General features: G+C 56.0%; 8 protein-coding genes across 8 annotated transcripts; 2 read left to right on the top strand and 6 right to left on the bottom strand.

Moving 5' to 3' along the window:
• Positions 1-694: 694 nt before the first annotated feature.
• On the bottom strand, positions 695-1,636 carry BCV69DRAFT_251608 (hypothetical protein; the record flags this gene model as incomplete). Its single annotated transcript, XM_025490438.1, has 1 exon — positions 695-1,636. A coding segment is annotated over one exon (942 nt), but the record flags the coding sequence as incomplete, so codon positions are not given.
• Positions 1,637-2,427: 791 nt separating this feature from the next.
• BCV69DRAFT_284437 (hypothetical protein) lies at positions 2,428-4,980 on the bottom strand. Its single transcript, XM_025493039.1, has one exon. The coding sequence runs from the start codon at positions 4,842-4,844 to the stop codon at positions 2,661-2,663; it is 2,184 nt and encodes a 727-aa protein (XP_025346449.1). The 5' UTR covers positions 4,845-4,980; the 3' UTR covers positions 2,428-2,660.
• A 257-nt stretch (positions 4,981-5,237) lies between these two features.
• On the bottom strand, positions 5,238-7,147 carry BCV69DRAFT_284438 (hypothetical protein). The gene is made up of 5 exons (XM_025493040.1): positions 6,740-7,147; positions 6,344-6,392; positions 6,058-6,233; positions 5,915-5,976; positions 5,238-5,823 (listed from the first exon to the last, which is right to left on the bottom strand). Exons 1-5 carry the CDS (start codon positions 6,890-6,892, stop codon positions 5,286-5,288), a joined length of 978 nt encoding a protein of 325 aa, XP_025346450.1. The 5' UTR covers positions 6,893-7,147; the 3' UTR covers positions 5,238-5,285.
• A 1,201-nt stretch (positions 7,148-8,348) lies between these two features.
• Positions 8,349-10,765, top strand: BCV69DRAFT_272654 (pyridine nucleotide-disulfide oxidoreductase family protein). The gene is made up of 3 exons (XM_025490981.1): positions 8,349-8,989; positions 9,070-10,049; positions 10,174-10,765. The coding sequence occupies exons 1-3, from the start codon at positions 8,504-8,506 to the stop codon at positions 10,574-10,576; spliced, it is 1,869 nt and encodes a 622-aa protein (XP_025346451.1). The 5' UTR covers positions 8,349-8,503; the 3' UTR covers positions 10,577-10,765.
• BCV69DRAFT_49928 (hypothetical protein) lies at positions 10,693-11,849 on the bottom strand. The gene has a single exon (XM_025495333.1). It carries the CDS (start codon positions 11,673-11,675, stop codon positions 10,887-10,889), a length of 789 nt encoding a protein of 262 aa, XP_025346452.1. The 5' UTR covers positions 11,676-11,849; the 3' UTR covers positions 10,693-10,886.
• Positions 11,850-13,270: 1,421 nt separating this feature from the next.
• BCV69DRAFT_49962 (hypothetical protein) lies at positions 13,271-15,519 on the top strand. The gene is made up of 2 exons (XM_025495334.1): positions 13,271-13,675; positions 13,751-15,519. Exons 1-2 carry the CDS (start codon positions 13,413-13,415, stop codon positions 15,057-15,059), a joined length of 1,572 nt encoding a protein of 523 aa, XP_025346453.1. The 5' UTR covers positions 13,271-13,412; the 3' UTR covers positions 15,060-15,519.
• Positions 15,165-17,577, bottom strand: BCV69DRAFT_284440 (Hydantoinase B/oxoprolinase). Its single transcript, XM_025493041.1, has 6 exons — positions 17,331-17,577; positions 17,096-17,227; positions 16,923-17,016; positions 16,172-16,844; positions 15,598-16,099; positions 15,165-15,512 (listed from the first exon to the last, which is right to left on the bottom strand). The coding sequence occupies exons 1-6, from the start codon at positions 17,523-17,525 to the stop codon at positions 15,324-15,326; spliced, it is 1,785 nt and encodes a 594-aa protein (XP_025346454.1). The 5' UTR covers positions 17,526-17,577; the 3' UTR covers positions 15,165-15,323.
• Positions 17,578-17,753: 176 nt separating this feature from the next.
• BCV69DRAFT_284441 (hypothetical protein) lies at positions 17,754-19,572 on the bottom strand (the record flags this gene model as incomplete). Its single annotated transcript, XM_025493042.1, has 2 exons — positions 18,769-19,572; positions 17,754-18,697 (listed from the first exon to the last, which is right to left on the bottom strand). Coding segments are annotated over exons 1-2 (1,592 nt in total), but the record flags the coding sequence as incomplete, so codon positions are not given.
• Positions 19,573-19,720: the final 148 nt, after the last annotated feature.

Below are 19,720 nucleotides of genomic sequence, written 5' to 3' on the forward strand. Positions count from 1 at the left end.
GTTGTTGTTGCTGTTGCTGTTGTTGTGATAGCAATGTATACTGTCGTTCCAATTGTTGTTGCTGACTCTGTTGTTTCTGACTTTGACTCTGTTGATGTTGCAACTGACTCCTCTGTCTCCCCGTTCCGTTATTGGAGATCGACATAGAAGAGGCGCTATGCATCTGATTATTGAATGTAGATGTCGCTCCAGCGCTATACGGTGGTCTGTTGTACCCTTGTACTGCTCCCCCTCCACTGGCGCTGGCGCCGGCGCCCGGAAAGTATCCCCCATTGCCACTTCCTCCTCCTCCTCCTCCTACTGCCCTTTGTGCAAAGAGTTGTGGACTGGTTCCAATTGGACCCAATTGCGCCGTCAAGCCAGTAGCGCTCGCCTCACTCGACATGCCTACTGCACTTGCGCTTCCTGGTATACCACCCCTGTACTGGAATGGGTAGACGTCAGGACTGCCATGCACCGTGGGTGGTAAGCTAGGGGCTGCTCCTCCATATTCGTCCGTAGAAGGATGGACAGAGTGTCCTCCTCCTCCGGCCGGACCCTGGTTGAGTACGAGATTGGCTTGACTTCCATATTCGTCCCCTTCACCATTGGCATAGGGACGATATCCTCCTCCTCCTCCTCCTCTTCCCATTCTTCCGTGACTCTTCTGTCTCCTAGCGGAAGAGGGCGGTACACTCTTCTCGTTGAGCAGCAAATCCACATCTACATTAGGCAAGGTAGGCTGCATCATCTTTTGTCCAACGATGATTCCCTTCTTGTTCATCAGATGGGAAAAGTCTCCTTTTGCCTCAGCTCGGGCAATTGCGGCTTGCTTGGCCACCCTCTCCTTCTTCTTGAGTTGGATCAACTCTGTAACACGCTTGTCAATCTTGTGACAGCAGAATTCCTTGAGGTTGCCCTTCATGTAGCATAGCAAGGGTAGGTACATGATGCTTGCAATGGCTAGCAGAATGGCCGAACCGGTGAAGACGACTAGGGTGAAGATCATGGTGAGTAACATGATTCCCGTAATGATGTTGCCTCCGTAATAGTCTTCCACATTCGTACTATAGCCCGAGACCAAGATGAGACCATAGAGGGTGAGACCATTGATCACCTGACGAGGACCATCAGCAACGACGAGTCTCTTCCAACCCTTGAAGGTAAAGAAGATGAAGAATGCAATTTCATCCTTTTTCTTTGTAGAATTGTTGATTTGTGAAAAGAAGCAAAAGTGATCATAGGATCGTAAAGAGTAATAGTTGTTGGCCATGACATTGGTATAGGCATAGCTGATATCTCTACTACGAATAATGGCTCGACTCTTGTGCGCTTCGTAGGCCAAGAGGAGAAAGGAGAAGAGGATACATCCAAAGAAGATCCATTTGCCGTACTTGATGGGCACAGCGACTGTATTGTCCGGGTTATTCTCTACCTCGGTGTAGATGCTTCCATTGAACTTGTTGAAAGCGAGGAGGGTAACGGCAGTGTAGATGTCGGCAATGTAGACGGCAATGGACTTTATGACCAGTACAAAGAGGAAGCCGTAGCGGGTTCGGGTCCATAGGCCAGTATTGTGGTAGTCGCGTACGTCGATGAAGTCGAACTTGTGGTCAGGTACCTCCTCTCTCTTCCAATCGGCTGAGCCACAACACATCTTGGAAGGATGTGTGAGGGCGAGCCAGGCGTCTGGGTTGGCTAGCGGCGAGGGAATCTGCTCGCTCTATTGGTTGCTGCCTGGTCTACCCTGGAGATAGGAAGGGGTGAGGTGAGGTCCGACTTAGGAAGGCATTGGTCGTAGCAGTGCGCTAGATGTCGTGAGCGTGACAGTCGTGACAGTTCGTGGTCCGGGTGGAGTGTCGTGGTGGGTATAGCGGTAGATCGGATGAGGACTTTCAGCGAGGAGATCCGAGGTGTGGTAGCGGCGTAGGAGAGGAGAGGAGAGAGGAGGTGTCAAGGAGGGGCGGAAGTAGAGGATCGGGACGCAAGGGCAAAGCGGCCGATTGCAAAGGAGGGAGCCAAGGGAGGGTAATAATAGCAGGGCGCGTGAGTGGGTGTTCCGCCCCTAGAAGAAGAAGAAGAAGTCTGCTTTTGCGCTGATAGGGAAATGGAAGCTTCTGTTGTGGAATCGTCGCTGGTATGCTATGCTATGCTATGGTATGCCGTGAGTGGTATGCCGTGTGACTTTGCTGTGTCTGGCCCTTCCATGCATCAATCGCCTTCCTCTGCTTCTGGCCAGTTTGAGCCAAGATGAAGCAACACACACACGCGCCCTCACACGCACGCACACAAGCACACTCACTCACTCACGCCCTTCCCTGTGCCACGCGCGTGTGGCTCGCGCCTTCCTGCAATCCTCGGCCTCGGCAGAGCGGGGCAGTGGGGGTCCAACACTTTCATGGGCAAATTGCCGTGGCTTGCAGCAACAGAGAGAGGGCAGCCAGCCGAGGGGCGGCAAGACGTCATTCATTCCCTAGTGTACCACACACATCCTACATTCACCTCACCTCACATAGTGTGTAGAAACTTGTATCGATTAGGAATCCTTAGCAGCTAGTAGCTAGCCCAAGGATGTATAGATGAGAACTTCTCAAGGAGGGAGGGGGTGCTATAAACTGGATGTGATCGCGTGCGTCTTGTCGTGGCGTGTAGGGGTATAATCATGCTGTAGCTTCACCAAGTCAATCCTCCAAGTGCTCTCCACCAGCAACTTTCACTTCCTGCTTCAAGGTCACCGCCTCCTCCTCTGCCGATTCGTCTGCTCTTTCTGCCTCTCCGGATGGACGACGGCTGGACGGTCCTTCGCGTACCTGTCGCTTCGCATTGGGCATCTCCCCTGGCGAAAGGGAGAGACGATGGACCTGTCCGCGACTGAGGTCTTCGCTCTCAGCGGCAGCAGCAGCAGCAGCAGCAGTATCGCCAGAGCCAGCTCCAGCTGCTGCTAGCTCATCGTCTGCCGCTGGCTGTCTCTTGCGTCTCCTCGGTACGGGAATCTGAGCCCAGACTTCACGTCGGTCCACTGGACACTCCACCCATTTGCCCACCGTCTTGATCGCACTTGCTCCCCCTCGAGCTTCTCCTCCCTCTCCCTTTTCCTCCTCTTCGTCTTCCTCATCTTCATCCTCGTCCTTGACACCTCCCTCCAAGCGAAGATCGTCCTTGATACGCAGCGAAGTGGTGAGGCAATCCAGATGAAGCTCATGTCCACAGGGTTGCAGCTTGATCATATGTCGATCCAGCGCACACTCATCCGTCGCAGAGGGTAGCTCATAGTCTGGGAAGCAAGCCTGATAGTCACAGGTGAAGCCCCGCTGTCGCTCTCGTCGATGAATCTCCTCACGCAAGGAGTGGGCTCGAGCTTCGATCTCCTTGGCGAGATTGGCTTGTGTAGGCGTTGCCGCTTGCTGCTGCTGTTGCTGTTGCTGTTGAGGCTGTCGTGCCTGTTGTCCGGCCCTTCGAGCACCCTTGACCACATCACTGGGCGTGATCGATGTCCTACACATCGGACAACTCCACTTCGAGGGCGCCTGGCTGCTGAGCCACTCCACCAGGCACTTGCGATGCATACTGTGGAAACCCGGACAGGGAATCACCACGACCTGGTTCTCTCTAGCAGCTTCCCCTCCAATCCACTCTGGTCGATCTGAAGTCTCATCATATGGATCTAGACAGACCGGACAGCCCAGCTCGCCCTCTTCACTGCTATTCGGACCCCCTGCCCCACCTGCACCGCCAAAGACGCCAATGTCTCCGATGCTCAGTCTCGCCATCCTCTCTCGCAGCTCAGCATCTGCCGTCTCGAGAGTGTCGACAAACGCCTTGGCCTTTTCCGGACTGGGCTGCTCCTCTGCCGTCTGTGTTCCCCTAATGGTAAAGGGCTGCCAAGCAACCATGAAGGGAGGGCCAGCAATAAAGTGCGGATGGCGGGGGTCATTGAGGTAAGTCTCTGGCGTTCCTGGTGGTGGATTCTGAATATTGAGGATAGGCCAAGCCATGCCGTTCCAATCCAGTAGCACCGGGAAGGGTAGATTTGCAGAGGACCTGGGTAGGTAAACTGGAGTGCCTGGCGCCATGACCGTGGCACGCGTGGGCGATGACATCTGCCTAGGCAGGAATTGAGTGGGGAGAGCCAACAGAGCTTGCTCACCATCGAGGGCATAGAATGGTAGTCTATAGTAGAGATTGGGAGGAGCTGGCATCTCTCGAGGTCCTGAAGGCTCGCCTCCCTCGGAGGCTCCAGCTGCCGCTCCAGGCTCAGGTTGCTCGATAAAAGCATGTCCCATCGGTGGAGGTCCAGCTACAGGGTGGAAACTGGGTGTAGCATTCTCCTCTTGGTGTTGCTGAAGGCGGTGGTGCAAAGTCGCTGTATCCTGTCCTGCAGAGCGAAGCATCTCAGCAAATACTCGAGGAGCATCTGCTGGATCTGCGGGTGGAGTAAAGACTAGAAGTCTCAGGCCACTCGAGGGACTGAAGAGTGGCGAGGTGCCACTCGTTCCCGCCTGATTGGTGTGAGGTGAGGCATTGTTACCTGACTCTGCTGCGCCAGGAGCGGAGGCAGAAGCTTCTGCTGGTGTTGCCGAAGCATTCGGAGTGTTGCTCCCTGCTCCAGGTGGCAAGCTGGCAAAGGACTGCAGCAAGGCAGTCATAGCCTGACCCAGACGAGATCGTGTGGTAGGTGAAGCTGGCTCATCGGCCTGTGTCTGGGTACCAGAGGACGGACCACTCTCGTCGTGCTGTGGTGTGGATTGCTGAGTTGCTGTTGGCTCACTGTCCTGAGGAGCAGTAGTGGGGACCTCATCGGCGTTAGTGCTGGACTCGGCGCCACCTGCAGCCGGAGGCGCAGGAGGGTGGTCGTCTTGGTCCATGGCGGGGCGATCCTACCGCGCGGAGTGGATGTCTGTCCGCTTCCCTATGACGGATGAGTGTAAACAAGAATGTATCAGCGAGAGATCTGAAGAAAGTGATATGAGTGTAGACGTGGAAGTAGGTCGTCGAGTGACATGAGCAGGGTCAGCTCACCGGAACACCAATGTCCGGCCTCGACCCCTTTCCGGACGGGCGGGCGCACGGAACTCGCGAGAAGCAGCAGCCCCTTCGGATTTAAGGCTCAGCATCTCCCGCTCTACTCAGCCTCTGCATGCCACATCCCTGAAGTCACAGCCGACTTTGACGCAACGCAAGTCTTGATGAGCAAGGAGACACGATGAGAAAGAGTTATGAATCTACAATAGAGCTCGCATATCGTCGCCGAGCCACTAACCCCACACCCTTCGGCCGTCTGATAGTGATCCGCTGCACGCGACTACTCATGCTCCATTCGAGGCGCCCTTTGCGTGCTCCTCTGCCTTCTGATGCTCCTCTGCCCGCACCTGCTCAATGATCTCCTGCCCCTCCGGTGTGTTCCACGGTCCAGCGTCCGAAAGCGAGCATCCGCCTCGCTCGTGGCATTGGCACTTGCCACCCAGCGTTGTCGGCAGGTTCTCTGCTGGGATGTACTCTAGCAGAGTCTTGTCAGCGCCGCTTCCCAAGATTTGGATCTTCTCCACCGTCACTGGGTCGAGCCAGCCCTTGATGACGTGCCAGACTGTGGTGAAGAGGTAAGGTGCGTTGATCACAAAGAACCGACCCATAGTCTCAGGGTAGTAATGTTGGCCAATGTTCGAGGCCTGCTGAACGTAGCCAGACACCTTCCAGAACTGGCCCAGACCAACGCCCTTGAGGTCCATAATGGTGCAAGAGGTCTCGATACGCTCGCCCCGCTCGGCGCTGCAGACGGGCAGACGCTCTCTTTGGAACTTCTCGTACTCCACTACGAGCTTCTGAATCTGACGTTCGGCCGTGGTCCTGTGAGCGGAAAGAAGGGCAAGGAGGAAAGACTTCGCGGTCAGCTTCTGCACGCCAGGACGGAGAGTCTCCAAGCTCCGAGACCGCTCACACTTCGTACAGCTTCTTGAGATCTAGCTTGCCCAGCTGCTCGATGTAAATCGGGCGGCCATCCTGAACGAATGATGGTGAAAGGAGAACGAGTGAGTATGCAATGCTGCAGCCTGGAACGTCTGCGGTCTCGCTATCCCTCACCTTGTCCTGCTTGTGATAGTATTGTGGGTACACCTCATTGACCGCCTCCTTCTCTGGGTACTCAAAGTTGTGATACAGCTCATCCACCTTGAAGTCCTTTCGCCACTTCTCCGACTCTTCGAACATCGCCATAGTGGCAGTCAAATCCCATTTGCGCGCTCGCAGGAACCGGCACACTGATGGCAGTAACCGCGGATGCAAGGGGGGAGAGGGGACCAGGCGGTTCAGGCAATCTGCTGTGCGGCCTCCTGGCTGAGCAATCCGGCCTGTGTCGCGATCTACTCACAGCAAGCATCATCATGTCGCTCCGGAATATAGATGCCCTTCTCCTCAATCTGGGTACAAAGGAGTTTGTAGGTCAGTCTAACGGCTCCACTAATGCCCGGGGGAGGTACGCTTCTTCTGCAGCATCTCTTCTCTTTCGGAGACAGCTCAAGATGTAGGCTTGGACTTTCGTATTTGCCGAATATCTTGCGAGCGTCTCTAATTCGAGCAACATCTTGCGGTGCGTATGATCTTGATTTGACACTCCACCCCAAGACTTTGCGTCCAGAGATTTCTTACGGCGCCTCCACACCATGATGCCCCCTTATCGCAACAAGCTCCCCGTTCTCTGAATCCCGAGACTCTGCCTCGCCTCAATCCCTTGTAGTCTCAAGCTAGACTCCACTGATCCACTCACCTGCGATCGGAACTTGTCCAACGTATGCTCCTGTGCCGTGTCCAGGTTGCCCGGCCTACCACTACTCTTATCCTTTGCCTGCATCTTCAAATCCTTCTTTGACACCTTGGATGACGATGTACCAGTGGAGGATGCAGATCCCTTTTTGAACATTGCCGTATTGGTCGACAGAAGGTTTCACAAGCCTACAGTCGAGATGGGCGCTGTAGAATCGAGAGGACTAGGGGAGGTAAGAAGAGGAGGTAGAGGAGTCTCTAAATTCGTTGCTGGTCTGAGCTGGGGCGCGTGTCTTTGATGGGGCAAATTTGCTGATGAGGGACGACGTTGCAGAGGGGTTTCTGACGGGCGTGAGTGCTTTCTATATAAGACGAGTCGGTATGGCGTTGCAGTGCAGTGGGGTGAGGGATAGAGGAAGGGGTCTGTACGGGAAGATGAGGGATGGATGATGGGGGGGTGACAGATCCGGCAGCCAAGAGGGGCGACTGACGGGCGCGAAAACAGTGGAGACAATGACGGAGCGGGCCGCGGGACACTGTCGCGTGGCGCATCCGACGGACGGAATGACGGTCTGTCCCACAGCCAGACGCCCACGCCCACGCCTACGCCCACACACACGCCTTGACTTGGCTCAACAAGTAGCAAGGCCACACCTGCCTACAGCACATTCCTCGTAGTGCACGTCATCCTTGGCCCATACTCTTTGAGCGCGAACAGAGCGTTGAGATAGGATACACTTCTCAGTTGCAAAGAACCTCTCGCATCTACACGTGCGGTCTGTAGCAAGTGCGATGTCGGCGCAGTGGGAGAGGCTCGTGCTCAATCATTGGCACGGGTTTTCCCCATAGCTGGATCAGTACACAGGAACGCCGACCCAGAATGCCACTGATTGATGGCTATGAAAGCGCTATCGTGGTGAACTGAGTGGCGATGTATGCGTCGAGGGTGCCCCCTCGAATGCCTTGTGAAGCAGCTGCGCGTGCGCAACCAAACGTGGTACACTGTAGTCTATGACATACCAGTCGACCGATAGAGACATCACCGCATCTCGTCTCCTGGCAATAAGAGCAGTATGAGTGTCCTCTCAGTGTTACGCATTCCAGCGACGGCTTTAGGAAGATGTTGTAGAATGAGCTCCGAATGGCTGGCCGCACACCGGAGCAAAGGGCACGCTCGAGCTCAAACGCCGTCGTCTCCTTGCATCCTCTGCGACTGTCCCCCTATCTGGTGTGGGGTCGAACGTGAAGAGTAGGAGGCACTGTTGCACTTTGGCGTATGGTCCGGCGAGTCGGCAAGCTCATTCCCGGCCTTTACAGCTACCCCGACACTAAGGCCGAAGGGGTCGGCAACTTTTCCACTCTTCTGATGTATTGCCGTCCTGGTATCGAGCAGCGGTTAATCCGCCGACGAGGCTGTTGGCTATCGGCGTTGGATAGAGTAGCAAGCGAGGGTCACACGCGTCCGGTCCCTTGTGCCAGTTGCAGTGCCTTGCCGTTCCTCCCCCCGCACTCTGGCTGCTCGGCCTCTGCTCGTGGAGGGACCGTGCGAAATGCGAATGTGGGGAAGCGGGCGGAGTCTGGTTGAGTGCCTTGGCGACTGAATTCAGCTGACCCGACTTGACTGGGAGACCTGGGGAACAGGGCGCCAGTGGAGGGTGGCATGACGCCGAGAGTGGCAAGACGATCGTATAAGAAGGAGGACTGAAGTGATCGGGTACGTGTGCTTCCTCACGCTACGTGTCCATAGCTACACTCTGTACTTTCCACCATGGCACCCTCTGCAGCTGTTGCTCATCAGCCTCACCACGCCACCCACGCTACAAAGGAAGAGGCGCCCGTCTCGACAGGCACACTCGATGTAGACCCTCTCACTGAGCCCGAAGATGAGGGCAAAGCCGACCAGATTGCTCAGGCCGCCGTCACCCAGCTCAACACTGCCTTCTCCAGCGGCGATGCCAATCAGGTAGCTGCCCTCTTCCGACACGATGGGTGGTACAAGGAGTTCCTTGCTCTCCAGTGGGATCACCGAGCCAAGCAGGGCCCACAGGCCATTGCGAGCTTCTTTAAAGACGAGATTAAGCTTTCGCGGGATCATACAATCAAGAACATCACCCTCGAGCCTGGAAGCGCCGCTCTCCTGCCGGACGCATTCCCTGACATTCCTTGGGTCATGGCTTTCATCAGGTTCGAGACCAAGGTGGGGAGTGGAAGGGGAGTGCTGCGATTGGCAGAAGAGAGCAACGGGGAGTGGAAGGTGAGTACAAAGAGAGCGATTGTGAGCAGCAGCAGCTACAAATGTGATAACTGAACTGCCCATCCATTGCGACTTAACAGCTGCATGCGCTTTTCCTCGGCCTCGAGACACTCAAAGGCTACGAGCCCAAGGAGCTGGACAAGCGTCCTCAAGGTGTAGAGCATGGCGAGCACCGAGGAGGTCTCAATTGGGCCCAGCGACGTGAGCGGAAGAAGGAGTTCCTCGACGAGGAGCCACAAGTTGTGATCATTGGCGCCGGTCAAGCTGGACTGATGCTGGCGTACAGGCTTGGCCTCTTGGATGTCCCTACTGTCATCATCGACAAGAATGAGCGTGTCGGAGACAATTGGCGAAAGCGATACGCATCCCTTGTGCTCCACGACCCTGTGCAGTATGACCACTTCCCCGGCTTGCCCTTCCCACCTCACTGGCCCGTGTACACTCCCAAGGACAAGCTGGCCAATTGGATGGAGATGTACTCGGAAGTCATGGAGCTCAACTGCTGGATGTCCTCTGAGCTCACCTCTACCAAGTATGACGAGGCTTCTCGTACATGGACGCTCAAGGTCCGCCGAGGCGATGGCAAGGAGAGGACAATCCACCCCAAGCACTGTGTCTTGGCTACTGGCCACAGCGGACAGATGAACAGGCCCACCTTCAAGGGAGAGGAGAAGTTCCAAGGCCCCGTCGTCCACTCTTCTCAGTACACCTCTGGTGACCTCTACAAGGGCTCCAAGGCCATCGTCGTCGGCTCCAACAATTCCGGCCAGGACCTCTCCGTCAATCTCGTAGAGCACGGCTGGGATGTGACGCAGGTGCAGCGCTCCGAGACCTACTTCATGAGCACAGACAGTGTCACTGGCATCCTCATGAAGGGTCTCTTCTCCGATCCGGGACCAAAGACGGAAGACGCAGACCTGATCTTCAACAGTATGCCCAACCCTCTTCACATTCCGAGCCAGATCGTCGTAGCGAAGAAGATTGCAGACTTTGATCGAAAGACGCTCGATGGACTCACCAAGGCCGGCTTCAAGTGCGGAATGGGAGTCGATGATGCCGGGTGAGTGTGATTTACGCGCTGCGGGACGCGTGCGCGTGGTGCGACGCGCTCAGGACCGATACTGACACCTCATTCTTCGTCCATTACTTCACGTTTAACCTCCCTCAACCTCAAATTTCGTCAGGTTCCTCATGAGTTACTTCAAGAGAGGCGGCGGCTATTACCTTGGAACGGCCGCAGAGGACTTTATCATCGACGGTCGCATCAAGATGAAGCAAGGCCAGGCTGTCGACCACTTCACAGAAGACGGAATCGTCTTTGCTGACGGTCAGGAGATCAAGGCAGACTTGGTGGTGCTTGCGACGGGCTATCAGAATATGAAAACGTCGGCTGTTGCCATCTTTGGTGCAGAGGGAGAAAAGATTAAGCCTGTGTGGGGATTGGATGAAGAGGGAGAGCTGAACACGGTGTGGAGGGAATCGGGACACCCTGGCCTTTGGGTGCAGGCGGGCAATTTGGCATTGAACAGGGACATGTCGAAGCGATTGGCACTGAATCTCAAGGCCAGACTGCTCGGGCTTGCATAGCGGTGGACGTCGAAGCATGTATTTTCCGCGAGCCTCAAGCGACGGCGCCTGATCATGTATACTTGTCCGACCCGATATTCATGCGCAATGCTACAGCTCAATCACGCTGGGAACGATCACGAGAAGGCTTTCAAGACTGGTTCTGTATCATTGGCTGCTGAACTTCGACTGAAGAATCCAATCGTGTTTTGGGAAAGTATGGAGGGCTGATCGTTGGCTGCTGGTACATTCTATATATCTAGGTGGATGGGGCCGACCGCCAACATATCTGTGTATGAGACTATGTGTCTCGCTTAATACAGAGGGTGTGCTACTCTCTCTCCTCTCGCGGCTCTGTCACACCATAACCCGCCGCCAGCTGGACACGGCTGCTCTCGCGGCCCCTGACCCGAATCTGACGACCTCTTGGAGCACGAGTCAGCTGCTCGACCCCAATGCTACGTAGTTCGGCATCAACCCAGCTTGGGCGAAGCCTCTTGCGCTCCAGCGCCAAGTAACGCTGCAGCTTCGCGAGGTTTGGGCCGTGCAGCTGAAAATTGAGGCTTTCTACGAGCTCCTCTGGATTGGCCGGATTCGGCACCCGAACAAGACGACGTTCCCCCGCTTTGATTCCTAAACCTCCCGCGAGCTCACGAGCGTGATCTAGGATCTGCTCATGGCGCACAGATTGGGCGAAACCGAACGATGTGCCGTTGTCGTTCGCCCACCCATCGGTGTCGATGAGTCCGGCCAACAAGGCCGTCTGGGCTTGCTCGGAGGCATTCTTGAAGCTGGCAGGAATGCCGTTGCGCTTGTGATTATTATAGATGTCTAGCTCTCTCAGAGCGTCGACCACCGGATGCCAGTGGTGCACCGCCCTTCGCCCTTGCCTCGTTCCGGAGATCCGAATCGCCCAGCACGTCCTCATTGTTCGCACTCGGGCTCTGTCGGACACCAAGACCGGTGTCACGACTGTGCGAAGAGGATCACGGTCTACCGTACGGATGGCGTTGAGGCGTGCAACGTAGTCTTGGATTTTGCGCTGCATTTCGTCAAGGTCTGCGGTTGCAATCGACGGATCCCCATGATTCCCATTGCGCGACCACTTCGCAGAATCCATGCATCCTGTCCTACAATGTAGTGTGTCTGTCTTACTCTCGATTGAACAAGTTGGGCATGTCCGAGACAATGATAGGAAAGCGCTAGATGTTATCAAGCGAAAGCAGTAGTCTATGCAGGCGCTTCTTGGATGGCTTGTAAGGGGACGTCTCTCGCTTCACATTTCTGGACAAAGCCGGTTGATGTTGGGAGCCATGATCTCTGACGTTCTCTGTTCATGAGGTTTGACAGATTGATGCCAAAGGCGGAGTGAGCCAGACGATGAAAGGCTTCAGCAGCGCTCATAGTGAAGCCAATAGTGAAGCGATGTTGCCATTGACCTGATGTGCTGGGTGCCGAGACCGGTCCATCGGACGATCCCAACATGTAGGTGTTCGTTTGGGACGGGCACAGCAAGCCTGCCATGTCCCCGACGGTAGGGATGGTAGTGGATTTGCGTATGCTTGGAGCATATTCCCCGTATCAGAGACTCTTGCACAATGTGGTTGTGGGCATCGTAGACAAAATCAACATCCCTTTGGGATGCAATAGTGCGCATGCCCTCAGGTGTCCTGATGATGGTATCCTTCGACGACATGATTGCAAAGGGCTGTCACATCGGAGGGAAGAGTAAAACGGTCAGCCACGCGTATCTTAATTCTGAGCCGGGGCTCTCGATACTCACAAAACTGCTGTGTGTTCGATCACCCTCTGCCTGCGACCCTTCCACCTATAGATAAATTACAGTCGACGACGAGTAACTTTCGAACAGTTGTATCTGGAATAACGCTTGAAATGAGGAAGTTCTTGTATGTGTATCTGTATGAAGTTGAGCTGGTTATGGTGGGGAAAGGAAGAAAGGCAGGGGGACAAGGAGGAGTGCTGGACCTTTATGTGCTGACAAGTCCTTTGCGCGACGGTCACCTTTGCTCTTTGCTAGTGAAAAAAGGCCAGACCGCGCCAGGAACCCAAAGCATCAGGGCGTGAGGAACAGATCTGTGCCTCATTGCTAGCGAGACACAAGGACGTACTGGCCACACGCTGCCGGTGCAGTCCATATCAGGAACCTCCCTCCTCAGGGCACCATGAACGATTATGTTCCTAGTTGCTAGGGAGGCGGAGGGTGCTACCTCAGAACCGCTACGCGGCCAGTCTCGATCACTGGTAGGGTCCTCGGTGTGAGGTCAGGACGGGCGTCACGAGGAGTCATGGGAAGGGCATCGTCGTCCCTGGTAGAGGGGCCGCTCAGCCAATGTTAGTAGGGCTTGAGGCGTGATTGCCGTGCAGCTCATGCTTCTCGAGGCTGCCCGCCTGCCGGTGCAGCAGTCACCCCGGCTCTCTCCGCCGACCCCTCGAAATTCCTTACGTGCCGCGGCGTTTTGCCTCGCAACCAAAGTTGGTACGGCTCTGCTGCTCGATGCTCTGTTGCAATGGTGATGCCTCCCTCCCTTGTGCGCCATTGCTACCGTTGCTGCCATTGTTCCCGCAAGTGCCCGGCTCAGACGCGTCTTTGTCAGCAGCTGCGAGACCCTGCAGGCTGCTGCAGGCGAGGCGGGTGGAGGCAGCATGACGGAAGCAGCGGTCAGAAGAAGAAGAAGACACCACTTCTTCCTTGCACTGCAGCTCAGGCGTACCCTGCTCGCCCCACTCTTCCCAGCATCTTCATTCTGCCTGGCTGCGGTGGTACCTATCTTGACGCTCTCTACCTTCCTTCCCTTCGTTGAGCTGGTACAAGCTCGGCGCTAGCGCCTCTGACGCCATGTCTGGCAGCCGCAACCTCCCCTCACGGGCTCAGTCCGCTCTAGCCTCCTTCCTCCTCGTGGCTCTCTCCTTTTCCCTCGCTCCTCTGACTGCGCTCTTCACCCTATATGCCCTCTACACTCGGAAGAGGTCCCCGCGAACAAGAGCTGCAGGACGGCAGCGCACAGCTCTGGTCAATGGCGGTCGCATGCAAAAGTGCCTGTTCATCGCCCGAGCCCTCGCAAAGCAGGGCTGGAGGGTGGTGGTAGTGGAGGAACAAGGGTGAGTCGCAGCGCATTGAGTGACAGGCGCTTGATAGTGAGATTGACCGTATCTTTCCCCTCTCTACCACCACAGCTGGGGACTTTTATCCCCCGCACGCTTCTCATCCTCAGTGGACAAGTTCGTTCTCGTCCCTGCTGGGGGAGGACAGAAGTACATCTCTGCTCTGATCGACGTGGCCATTGCCGAGGATGTCACTCTCTTCGTGCCATGCTCTGGAGCCGGTACTACTGGAGAAGATGCCAAAGCTGCAGACCTTCTTCGACAAAGGCGGTCAGACCTGCGAGCTGTGATTCAGGATCCCGACCTCGTTGAGCAGCTGCACGAAAAGGACAAGTTCATCTCGCTAGTCCACTCGATGGGCCTTGAAGCGCCGAATTCAGACGTCGTATCTTCGCCAGAAGAGCTCTTGTCTCTGCTTCAACAGCCGGCTTTGGCTCCTCGCATCCTGAAGTGCGCTGCTGAGCTCGACGATGTTGGCAGGTCCGACTTGACTACCTACCCATTCCTTTCACCATCAGGCGCTCCTGACTGGCCAGCGACGGAGAAGCGAATTCGCTCCCTGCCCATCCCCATCGCTTCTTCCACTCCGTATATCGTCCAAGAGTTCATCGACGGCAAGTACACGTCTGAGTGGTGCACACACTCGACTGTCATCGACGGTCAAGTCCGAGCCTTCGTCTGCTGCCCCAGCAACGACATGCTCATGACCTACTACCCAGCTCAAGACCACCCCATCGGCGTCAGAACGCTCGAGTGGACTCGACAATTCATGACGGCATTACTGCAGGACGAAAAGTGGCAAGGCAAATGTCTAGACGGACATTACTCCTTCGATTTCATACACCAACCCGCAGCCAAGACGAACCCCCGTCTTCCCGGCTTCTACGAAAAAGGCCGCATCGTCGCAATCGAGTGCAACCCACGAGTGCACACTGCCGTCGGTCTCCTCTCCCAAGTTCCAGCATTTGGAGAAGCATACGCCGAGCAAGACAAGAAGAAGGAAGACGAAGACGCAAATCTGTCCGCGCCCGTCGTGCCCCTGCCTTCTTCATCTCCCATGAGCTGGCTCGCCCACGACCTCCCTGCCCGGCTTCTCCCCCTCGTAGTACCCCGCCTGCTGCGCCGTCTCGTCCATCCCCTCTGGCTGCGCACCTCTGATGTCCACTCTCCCACCGCTGGCGCTGGTGCTGGCGCTAGCGCTGGGGGCTTTGACTTAGATGCACCCGGTTCGCGCGATGCAGCGTGGGATGCAGAGGATCCGCTGCCCTTCTTTGCCCTCTATCACCTCATGTGGCCATACCTTATGCTAAGGCAGGTCTTTGTACGCAGGAGAGCCTGGAGTAGGATCAATGTCTCGACGGCGAGGATCTTCGAGTGCTGAGCTAGGCGAGGGGCGATGGAAGGGATTGGGAGGAGAACGAGAGCAGCCTGATACTGGAGATCTCTCTCTCTACATGGCTCCACTTCCTGGTCAGCCTCTGTGATTGTACCGTCACTACATACAATTGTCGTCTCTACAAAGTGGTATGTCAATAGCAATACGCATTGAAAAACATCAGGCCCTTGTGATCATTTACACAGACCCGCACGCAATTGTAAGGCGAGAGCATCCCTTGACACTTTTCCTCGTCTAGTCCCTCCCCGCTCACACGCCCAGCTGATTAGCTACCCGTTCCACCAGACTTCCCTTGAGCAGACCACTGTGGAGAATGCCAGCAGGTTCGTCCCCTGTATTCCTGTCCGATCCGGCCTTTGAGCTATCAGGAGCGCCCCACCCGCCTCCTCCCGGTGTCTCGATGATGATCCGGTCGCCGCGGGACATCATTGTTGATGCCTTAGAGGAAAGAGGGGACGCAGTATGGGGAACGTCAGTCCAAAGGCGGTCGTAGCGTATCTCAAGCGCATACGTCATTACTCACCTTCCCGCCCAGATTGATCCTCTTCTGTACTTGCGTCTTCCCATCCTTGTCCATCTCATGCTTGATCCAAGTATTGCGCCCACACTCCGCATCGCCCCCTCCCTCGAGTCCAAAGGGGTGGTAAACGCGCCTCTCGGAGAGGATCGAGACCTGCATCTGCGGTGTGAGGAACTGGAGCTCCTTAGTCACACCGTTACCCCCACGATTGCGGCCTACCCCACCCGAGCCGTCGCGGATCTCAAAGCGGCGAAGGACGACGGGGTAGTTGCGCTCGAGGGTCTCGACGTCTGTTGCACGGGTGTTGGTCATTGCTACGTGCACTCCATCTGTGCCCTGCCAGTCCGGTCCGGCTCCACTCCCACCGGCAATAGTCTCGTAGTAACCGAAGCCGTCGACGTGCTTGCCATCCTTGTCTGAGCCTCCCATTCCGAAGGTGAGATTGTTGCAGTCACCCTGGCTGGCTGCTGCTGCCTTGAAGGCTTTCAAGACAATGTCGGTGATTCTGACAGCGTGGCGGTAAAGGCAAGGGGATCAGTCTCCTGGAATGACTGCAACGTTCGCGGGACGAACATACCTTTGGCTGGTCAAGACGTTCCCGCCTACTACAGCTGCATTGTCGCTTGGGTCGAGGAGAGACCCTTCGGGAATCTTGACCGTCACTGGCGCTAGACAGCCCTGATTTAGCGGGATATCTACGGCGACCATGCATCGCAGGCAGTAAATAATGGCCGAGTAGCATACGCTCTTCGGGCAATTCCAATTGCCCAGCACTTCTGGCCCAGTCCCTTCGAAGTCAAAGAAGGCCGAGCCATCCTTCTCATCGATGGTGATCTTCAGCTCAATGGGAGAGCCGTCGTCCATGTAGTCCTTGGCGTAGAGGTAAGTCGTCTCTTGCCGCTTGGCTACCTCCTTGAGCAAGTTTCTTACGGACAGCTCGGCATTAGAGCGGATGTACATCATGTAGTCTTGCACCATCTGTAGACCCCATTCGTCGATCAGCACGTTGAGCAGATTGATCCCCTTCTGGTTAGCTGCGATCTGAGCTTGCAGATCACTCTCCACATCGCGAAGACAGCGCGTGCCTGAGCAACCGGGATACTGGGCAGGGTCTTCGAGGAGATGCTTTACAACACCATCGCGGTTGTACTTGCCACCCTCTACAATCTTGAAGGACTTGATTTGGGCGCCTTCTTCGTGTAGAGTCTTCGAGTGTGGAGGCATCGAACCTGGGGATACTCCTCCGATATCTGCAGAGCGGAAGAGGTAGCCATTAGCGGCGAGTGAGCTAAGCTAGGCAAGGCTGCTGCCTCTTTGCGAAGACTCACCAGCGTGATGTGCTCGACTGGCTACAAAGAAGATGATCTCTCCTTTTTCTGAGAAGCAAGGGCTGATGATGGTGATATCAGGCAAGTGAGAGCCCTAGGGGAGAAAGGAGGGGATCTCGATGTCAGGTGAGCGAAGGATCATCTTGGGTATGCTGGGCTCACGAAGTACTCACTCCTGCAGCAGGATGATTGGCCATGATGACATCTCCCTTCTTAATCCCAGCTATGCCCAGATAGTCGATCTGATAAGCTACTGCGAAGCTCATCGAGCCCAGGTGGACGGGCAGATTGGGCGCATTGGCGACCTAGGGGAGAGCAGAAGAGCGTGTCAGACACGTCCAAGCCTACTATCCGAGTCTTCGTAATCCCACTGCAGCACTTAAGGACTCCTCTAAGCGTCGTACTCACCAGCGAACCATCAGGTCCGAAGAGCGCACAGCTAAAGTCCAGTCGCAGCTTGACATTGACCGAGATACTCGTCTGCTCTAGCGTTCTTCCCATGGCATCAGCAATGGAGCTGAAGCGATTCGAGAAGACGCTGAGCAGGATCGGGTCCGCATCTTTCTGAGCGCTCGAAGAGGAAGACGGAGAGGAGGACGACATCTCGTGCTGGAGACGAGGGGGGTTGCTACGTACGAGGCCTTGGCAACGTTGATAGGAAGGCATCTCCTCGCAATCAGTCGGGAGTGCGGACCCTGGAATGCGGGTGGAGGAGTGCACAGACGCGGCAAAATCGGGACCGGAAGGCTAATATAGGGAATGGTGTAACTTGGTTGCTTGTTGATGTTTGGCATGTAGAAGTCACAGACATGAACATGGTGATGGGAGCCCCTCCTGTATCTCCAGCAATGCTCGCTCACTCCCCGTCACTGCTCTCATCACCGCTACTTTCTCCCGTTGTCCCTGCCACTCCCTCGACCTTGCCCTCAACGATGATGTTGGCGCGAGGACAAAGCCCTTCCACTTCGCAGATCTTCACTCCCTTTTCAACTTCCTCGACGCCTACTCTCCTTCTCGGATATCCGAGGAAGAGAGCAAACTCATACGAGTGCTTGTAGTCTTCGGGCTGGGCGATATTGCTGGCGTCCTCGCCATCGTCTAACTCGGGGACAGAAGAGGATTCGATCCAGGCATAGATGTGCTCCAGAGGTGCTTCGACGGGGAAGATACGTGCCAGTCTACGTCCATCGGGAAGCACTGCGACGATACTCGTCGTTCCAGGACCCGCAGTCGCCTCAGCAGGGGAGATGAGACAATGTTTCGCCCACCTTCGCCACGCAGCCTTGCGATGCAAAAGCTCTTCACCCTTTCTCTCCAGCTCTCTCTGGGCTTCTCTAGCCGCTTCAGCCTGCTTGGCTTCTTCCCGCTTCTTTGCAACTCGCTCCGCATCCCTCTTGGAAGCCTCTTCAAAAGCTCTGTCTTGCTCTGCCATCAAGCGCCTCTCTGTCTCCTGAGCGATGCGCTCGGCTTGCAGACCTTCCAGGTAAGAAGAGCAGCGGGAGTATGAGTCGCGAAGGTGTTGGGACAGCGTCGTTGAGGACAAGAGAGCGGTACCTGATGCTCGCGAGACCAGAGACAGATGTGGCGTCGGGCCCATCCCAAAGGAGGCTGCCGAGGAGGGTGCAGCCCTCATTGCAACGCATCCTATGAACGGGAAGGAATGAGCAGACAATTGCCGGGCGACAAGACGGCCCTCGTGACGCTTTGTTGAGGCTCCCCACACGAGATACTCGGAACGGGACAGCGCTGTCGCAACCTCAGAGGAAGTAAGATTGCTGCTCCACAGAAGGAAGGGTAAAGAGTCAGCATCGGCCGTCGGTCGCATCTACAGACCGATCTAATTCACCTCAAGAATGCCTTGTCGCTCTCGTTTTGCGAGCTGTTCGTGAGTACGACGACGAGCATCTTCAGCTCTCTCTTGGCTTGTTTCAGAGCATCGTTGTACGGACCCGTGAGGAAAGGCGGAAGGGTGGAGCGATCGGTCCCACTAGCTGCTGCTGCTGCTGCAAGATCCTGTTCGAATTGTTGAGCTGCAGACAAGCTGCCATCGTCAAAGACAGCTGGGCCGCCTCCCGAGAATAGGCTGGCAAAGAGGCTGGGCAAACGCAACAGCCGAAGGATGCCTAGGAGCAACGATTGCAGAGCCGAGAATGGCAACGTGAGAGCCGAGTAGAGCATAGAAGCGATGCCTCCACTCCCATTGTGGTTGCCAGAGCTGCCTCTAGCGCTGTTGCCCCTCACAGCAGCTTCGTACTCCTCCTCGTTCTCGGCGAAGTCAAGCGGCTGATATGCTCCCGGGCGCCTCCGGAGTCCTCCAGTGTCGCGGGCTAACGATGAAGTGGTCGACGTCGTTCTGGCTGCTGATGGATTTGATACCTTGTGATCATCTATGATAAGTCTTGCGGCCCTCCCCACGTCGTCCCCGGCCACTGCTAGCACAGCTGCGAGAGTGCCATCGTCAGGAATTGGTACCGAAGAGGCCTCGAGCAACGAGCGCAGTGAAGAAAGGGGATCCGAGGATGAGGGCGGTGACGAGGACATTGCCAGCACTGAGGAGACTCCGCCACGTCTCCGGAGTGGCTACGAGGGCTGCAAGTAGGGCCGGTAGGATGGAGTGGACGTGGAAGCAAGCGATGCCTTAGGGCTGAACAGTGCGTACCGCCGCCAAGGTCGTCGGTCCGTCGGTCCGGCGCATGAGCTTCCCACCGAGGTGGGGGTCGGAGTTTGAACGTGGAAAGCGCGCAACGGCCCACAGGCGACGGACGGTGCGATGGAGAACGTCGTCCATCCTGGGATCT

The sequence above is a fragment of the Pseudomicrostroma glucosiphilum genome, assembly GCF_003144135.1.
Source record: "Pseudomicrostroma glucosiphilum strain MCA 4718 unplaced genomic scaffold BCV69scaffold_12, whole genome shotgun sequence".
Taxonomy (NCBI): domain Eukaryota; kingdom Fungi; phylum Basidiomycota; class Exobasidiomycetes; order Microstromatales; family Microstromataceae; genus Microstroma; species Microstroma glucosiphilum.

Excerpts from the sequence above, each read along its gene's own strand:
- BCV69DRAFT_284440 (XM_025493041.1), bottom strand. The coding sequence starts at position 17,525 with ATGTCGTCCTCCTCTCCGTCTTCCTCTTCGAGCGCTCAGAAAGATGCG. Across the intron at positions 17,017-17,095 it reads CCAATCATCCTGCTGCAGGA|GGCTCTCACTTGCCTGATAT; the intron begins GTGAGTACTTCG and ends TTTCTCCCCTAG. Across the intron at positions 16,100-16,171 it reads AACGTCTTGACCAGCCAAAG|AATCACCGACATTGTCTTGA; the intron begins GTATGTTCGTCC and ends CCACGCTGTCAG.
- BCV69DRAFT_272654 (XM_025490981.1), top strand. The coding sequence starts at position 8,504 with ATGGCACCCTCTGCAGCTGTTGCTCATCAGCCTCACCACGCCACCCAC. Across the intron at positions 8,990-9,069 it reads AGAGCAACGGGGAGTGGAAG|CTGCATGCGCTTTTCCTCGG; the intron begins GTGAGTACAAAG and ends GCGACTTAACAG. Across the intron at positions 10,050-10,173 it reads ATGGGAGTCGATGATGCCGG|GTTCCTCATGAGTTACTTCA; the intron begins GTGAGTGTGATT and ends AAATTTCGTCAG.
- BCV69DRAFT_49928 (XM_025495333.1), bottom strand. The coding sequence starts at position 11,675 with ATGGATTCTGCGAAGTGGTCGCGCAATGGGAATCATGGGGATCCGTCG.
- BCV69DRAFT_284437 (XM_025493039.1), bottom strand. The coding sequence starts at position 4,844 with ATGGACCAAGACGACCACCCTCCTGCGCCTCCGGCTGCAGGTGGCGCC.
- BCV69DRAFT_49962 (XM_025495334.1), top strand. The coding sequence starts at position 13,413 with ATGTCTGGCAGCCGCAACCTCCCCTCACGGGCTCAGTCCGCTCTAGCC. Across the intron at positions 13,676-13,750 it reads GTGGTAGTGGAGGAACAAGG|CTGGGGACTTTTATCCCCCG; the intron begins GTGAGTCGCAGC and ends CTACCACCACAG.
- BCV69DRAFT_284438 (XM_025493040.1), bottom strand. The coding sequence starts at position 6,892 with ATGTTCAAAAAGGGATCTGCATCCTCCACTGGTACATCGTCATCCAAG. Across the intron at positions 6,234-6,343 it reads GCGACATGATGATGCTTGCT|TGTGCCGGTTCCTGCGAGCG; the intron begins GTGAGTAGATCG and ends TACTGCCATCAG. Across the intron at positions 5,977-6,057 it reads ACTATCACAAGCAGGACAAG|GATGGCCGCCCGATTTACAT; the intron begins GTGAGGGATAGC and ends TCATTCGTTCAG.